The following is a 6,000-nucleotide window of genomic DNA, read 5'->3' on the forward strand; positions in this document are numbered from 1 at the left end:
GCTCAGAGTTTTAAAAATGAACACTGACTGACTGGCAGCAGCGAAGACTGACTTGCCAAAAAATAATGTTGCTCTTTAGATATAACCACATATGCTAGTCACATATGTATGAATCAAAGCTGTGTTTTTCTTCAGTACATTATTTTTTTCATTTAAATTAAAATGAAGGCGTGTGCACATGGAAGTTGAACTTAACAAATCACAATGCAGTTATGATACTTAATATCTAAAACAGGAAAATTATTTTCTATTATTTTGTACTTATAATACCTCTTATGCTTAAATACATGGTGCCTTTTTTATTCTATGTATTCTTAAGAAGATTTAATCTATTATTCACAGGTACAGAAACGATCAAGAGCAAATTGTTTGTCAGAAAGTCAACTGCTTACCTAAGAATAAGGTTCATGTTTTTAGTTTTTTTTTTTTTCAGTTTAATCTTGGGATGAATCGGATATAAATCAAATTCTGATATTTAAAAAGAATGTTCAACCTAGCTATTTCCCCCACAGAGCATTCTTAGCTGATATATTTTGCTATATTCTTTACATCACAGAAAGAGCTGTGTTGCATTATACCAAAGTAAAGATTTGTTCTTATAATTTCTCAGAAGTTATAGCTATATCAGAAAGATGATGACTCACTCTTTCTGTCCATTACCTAAATGGGTCTTGAAATAACTCAGTTATTTGAAGAATATTTAACTTCCAAAAGAGGATGTGCTCAAATTTCCTGGTCTCAGGATCCATTTATAGTTGGATCCCAAAGATTTCTGATTATGTGAATTAAAATAACCATCCTACAAAACATTTAGCACAAAAAGACGCAATGTTTTACATTTTTGCTCCTCTTTTAAATGTCTGGTTGAACAAAACAGCTTGACTTTCACACATGCATCTATATTCAATCTGTTGCAATGTTTTTTGGTTGAAGTATACAAATACTCAAGATGGTAAAGAATCCACCTGCAATGTAGGAGACCCAGGTTCAATCCTCAGGTTGGGAAGATCCCCTGGAGAAGGGAATGGCTACCCCCTCCAATCTTCTTGCCTGGAGAATTCCATGGACAGAGGAGCTTGGCGGACTACAGTCCATGGGGTCCCAAAGAGTCGGACACGACTGAGCGACTAACACTTTCACTTTTTTTTTCATACAAATAAAATCTATCCTCACACAGGTATGTGATCGGAAAAGAGTATTTTAATAGCCTCCCTTCTTTGATATATACCCAAACTCAACAAATAGTTTCTTAAAAATGATCTGCAATATGGAATAAAAAATTGTATCAATAAATTGTTGTACTTTGTTACACGAAAATCCATTGGTGTATTTTTCATTTTGAATGCAACTTTCATCCATGCATCATGATTAGTCAGAAAATACTGACTTGCCAAAAGAAGTTATCTTTCAGACTCTTGACATCATTTATTAAATATTAAAATCACATCATTAATATCACTATCAATCTCAGAAAAAAGCTTCAGGTGTTTAAGCAGCTGGCAAGCTCACAATGGCAGACACAGTTTTCTAAACTCAATTTTACCTATAAAGGGTGGAATTTTATTATCGGCGACACATACTAACAATTGCTCGCTTGAAGAGAAGGTTCATTTTGTTCATTTTGAAGAAAATGTCTACCTACTTCTGAATAACTATAGTTTGTCAGTTGCTCTTTCAAGTGAAAACAATATACCATGAAAAAAAAGTGGCTAGTTCAGACTGTAACTCAATCACACAAGTGCTTTATCTTGAGAAAAACATACTGCTTTGGCATAATGCAAAGTGCTTTATGTGTACCTCCCATTTCTTCAGACTATTAAAGAGGTTATGTTCAAGGGTCAAGATATCAAAAAATAATTTTACTGCTTCAACAAGGATATTCTGCAAAGATGGCATTAACCACAGGTGCGCAGAAAGGAAGAACACCCTGCCTGCTAGTACACCCTGGGGCCACTGCCTCAGCTACAGCAAGGCACCAGCACTTTTATCCTTTACTGTGTCTGTACCTGCCGAAAAATTGATGCTTTTGAACTGCGGTGTTGGAGAAGACTCTTGAGAGGCCCTTGGACTGCAAGGAGATCCAACCATTCCATCATGAAAGAGATAAGTCCTGGGTGTTCATTGGAAGGACTGATGCTGAAGCTGAAACTCCAATACTTTGGCCACCTCAGGCGAAGAGTTGACTCATCGGAAAAGACCCTGATGCTTGGAGGGATTGGGGGCAGGAGGAGAAGGGGACGACAGAGGATGAGATGGCTGGATGGCATCACCAACTGGATGGACATGGGTTTGAGTAAACTCCGGGAGTTTGTGATGGACAGGGAGGCCTGGCGTGCTGCGATTCATGGGGTCACAAAGAGTCAGACATGAATGAGCGACTGAACTGACTGACTGACTGACTGACCATTAGTGCAAGTGTCTTAGCAGTATCGCAATAGTAACTGACTTTACAGAACCCCGCAAAGGGTCTCAAGAATCCCCACGGTTCTGTGGGCCTCAGTTTGAAAATCACTGTGTTAGATCATTAAGGCCATATGTGGTATCAAATCTTAGAACTGCAAAATAGAATGCAAAGTTGTGAATGTGTTTTTTTTTTTTTTTCTGAGAGAGAACTGCTAGCTTTCATGAGATTCTCAAAAGATCTATGACCCAAAGGTAATCATGTTAACTTGGATTTAGAAATCAACCACAACTCCACTGTTAAAGCATCACTATCACTCAGGTTTCACTGATTTCTGCCACAAGATACATATTTCTGCTCTGAAAATATTCTGTAACATAGGGAGGAAATGACCATGAAGTTCTTTACAACGATTTGGAAAACTCCCTATGAACCCTGAGTATATTCAAAGGGGAAACCAAATGCACTTTTAATGTGGTCTCCTGCCATTCTTACGGCTTAAATACAATTATAAGATATTACAGATAAATACAAGTCAAAAAGGAATTAACTGGTTTATGATTTTTCACATAACACTTTTTCCAAAGAAAATATCAAATTCTAATTACATTGTTACTTGTGTGATTATTTATATAACATCTGTCTCCCACACCAGACCTAGCTTCCTGAGGGGTACATGTTCTGTTCATTTTTGTATCTCTCATACCTAGCTAGCACAGGGCCTGCACATAGAAGATCCCAAATAAACATTTATTGAAGAAATAAGTTAAGGGATAAACAAACCATAAGATGTAGGTAGGATAGAGACGGGACAATGCAGAAAAACAACCACAATGGGAAGGAAATTACTCAACTTGTCCATGACAGGTACTTGCTCAAACTTGCTCATGGAATTAGGATTTTCTGCCCTCAGCTGCTTATACTCATTCAACCAAAATTTATTGAGCACCTACTACATGCTAAGGGCTTCCCTGGTGGCTCAGTGGTAAAAAAAATTCACCTGCCAATGCAGAAGTGGGTTCGATCCCCGGGTGGGGCAGATATGTGGAGGAAGAAATGGCAACCCACTCTAGTATTCTTGCCAGGGAAATCCCATGGATGGAGGAGCCTGGTGGGCTACAGTCCATGCGGTAGCAAAAGAGCTGCACACAACTTAAGTGACTAAACAACAACAATGCGCCAGGCAACTTTATAGGGAGTGGGGCTGCTGTACGGCACAAGGATGCATGGTTTCCAGGTTCAAAGAGCTGACCTGTGTTTATCATCGATACTAAGATGCACCATATTTCAACATTTTAACATCTCTGACCCAGAAACGCCTACTGCAGTGTTGTCTCAGAATTTAACTGGCTTTTTTTTTTTTTTTTTTTTAGTGCTACATACTATATGGAGCCTCTTACAACTGAGAACAATTTACCCAGATTTAGATTTAAAATCATGCTGTGAACAGGAAATGTATTGGAGGAGCTTTCAAAGTCTGGGTCTGCTAACAGTTTAAAAGGCACATAATTACTTCTTTTTAGATGAAAATAAAGACAGTTGACTAATTTGTACCCTTCCTGAATCTACGAAGTCCACGCTGGTTTACTTCTTAAAGAGTAATATGAAAGGCCATCAACACTTTCTATTCAAAACTGCTGCCATTGATTTGTAAACAGTAATTGTGCTATGAATGGATTTCCGTGTAACAAACCTTATTGAACCACTCAGGACTTTTCTTTTTAGCCAAGGACAATGTTGTGGCAAATCCAGCTAGCATTCCTGCTGCAGCAACAGAACCAAGGAAAATTCCACCTGTCGAGAGTTTTGGAGGAAGGGAATGTGGGGTAGGGAGAGAGAGAGAAAAAAAAAAAAACAAAAACCTGAAGTTAAAAAGATGGACACAAATAAGTTTCAGATACTATTTAAAAAATCAATTTCGAAATTCGAGAAATGACGGCTAAGACGCTCCCGGCAAAGGTAAATGATAGGGGCTGTGAAACCTGCGTGGCCTCACGACCTGTGGTTCCTGAGGCCATTCTGGTGTACCAGTCCCAAGAGCACAGAATAGGCACAGGGTCTCTTACCCTTTCTCCCGGGGACGAAAAAAGAGATAGTGGGAGTTAGAGAGGGGGGTGCGGGGGGAGACGTGAGAGAAACTGCAGAGGGAACTGGGTAAATGCAGCCTATACAGAACAGCTCACGGGACCAGCCCACTAAACTCAGGGCATTCAAACCAAGGTCTCCCCGGGCAGCGTGTGCGTGGGAACGCCCGCTCCAGCGTAGGCTAGAGCCCCGGGTGAGCCTGCCCTGACACCCGCACCTCGCCACACCACACCTTTAACCAGGAAAAGCCGGTCGTCGGCAGACGCCGAGGCCTCCGGCCCACAGGACGGCTCTGCTGCCCCAGCGTCCGCCGCCTCCATCTTTCTGAGCCTCGGCTACTGCGTCCGGCGTCAACTGGACCCGGGTGGAACCGAGAGCGAGGCAGAGCAGAAAGGTTCCGCTGCCACCTCCCTCTGTGCAACCCGAATATCGGTCCGAAGAACGACCTCTGCACTCAAGCCTTCTCTGCTGTCCTCTGGACCCGGGTAGGGAAGATGCTGTGAGTTGCACCCTGCGGGGCGGTGCTTGCACCCTGGGGGGCGGTGGCTTCCACGACTGTCTAACCCAGGAGGATCCTTTGCCCGCTCCAAGGTGATGATCGCTGCGCTTCTACTTGAAGCACTGCTCGGCTCTGACTCTAGGAGGCAGTGAGAGGTCGCAGATTGCTCCAGGAGCCTAGTCTCAGTCTGGTTAGAGACCCCGCAGCTTGGTTTCCTGATCGGCTTCACACTATGTCCAGGGATTTGGCTCAGTCTTTCCTCCGTACTTTGCTGGGAAATTTTGTAACCGTAAAGCTGTCACTTTAGATGTAAGTGACAGGGTGAATATATGCTTTCATTTCTTTGGGGGAAGTACCTAGGGGTGGAATTGCTGAGTCAGAGAACAAACATATACTTAGTTTTGTAAGAACTGACTCATTTGAAAAGACCCTGATGCTGGGAAAGATTGAGGGCAGGAGGAGAAGCGGACGACAGAGGATGAGATGGTTGGATGGCATCACCGACTCAATGGACATGAGTTTGAATAAACTCCGAGAGTTGGTGATGGACAGGGAGGCCTGGCGTGCTGCAGTCCATGGGGTCGCAAAGAGTCAGACATGACTGAGCGACTGAACTGAACTGACAGGTTTTCTGCATGGAAGACTGCCAGCCAGCCCGGTGGTGATGCGCTTCCTACTCCCACGGTGTGATTGATCAGCCATCCGAGGGGATTGGATGCTAACTGAAGTGAATGGCATAACCCCCGCGGGGAGAACAAAAGACCACCCTAAGGAGTTGCTAACTCGGAATTTCAAGGCAGCCCTAGACCGCTCACCATCTGCAGCCAGCAGACAGACCTGATCTTCAGACTCGGGGGCTGGTTTGCAGACACTTGTGGATTCATTAAATGGTCACTGAGAGGAGGAGGCTGGTAGCCATAGAAAATCTTATCCGCCTCTCAAACACAGACACCTGACGTCATCCTTGGGAAAATGAAGCAATCTGTCATTCTTGTTTATTCTGAGCAACAACAAA

At 42.7% G+C, this 6,000-nt stretch overlaps 1 protein-coding gene across 1 annotated transcript in view; it reads right to left on the bottom strand.

The window, feature by feature from the left end:
* Nucleotides 1–4,943, bottom strand: part of TMEM242 (transmembrane protein 242) — a 40,590-nt gene extending 35,647 nt beyond the window's left edge. The window contains exons 1-2 of the mRNA XM_061130582.1: nucleotides 4,719–4,943; nucleotides 4,095–4,195 (exon numbers count right to left, since the gene is read on the bottom strand). Of these exons, the coding sequence (XP_060986565.1) occupies nucleotides 4,095–4,195; nucleotides 4,719–4,806 (189 nt within the window). The 5' untranslated portion in view covers nucleotides 4,807–4,943. The remainder of the gene's footprint in view (nucleotides 1–4,094; nucleotides 4,196–4,718) is intronic.
* Between the last annotated feature and the right edge of the window lie 1,057 nt (nucleotides 4,944–6,000).

Source organism: Dama dama, chromosome 26, assembly GCF_033118175.1.
Source record: "Dama dama isolate Ldn47 chromosome 26, ASM3311817v1, whole genome shotgun sequence".
NCBI classification, from domain to species: domain Eukaryota; kingdom Metazoa; phylum Chordata; class Mammalia; order Artiodactyla; family Cervidae; genus Dama; species Dama dama.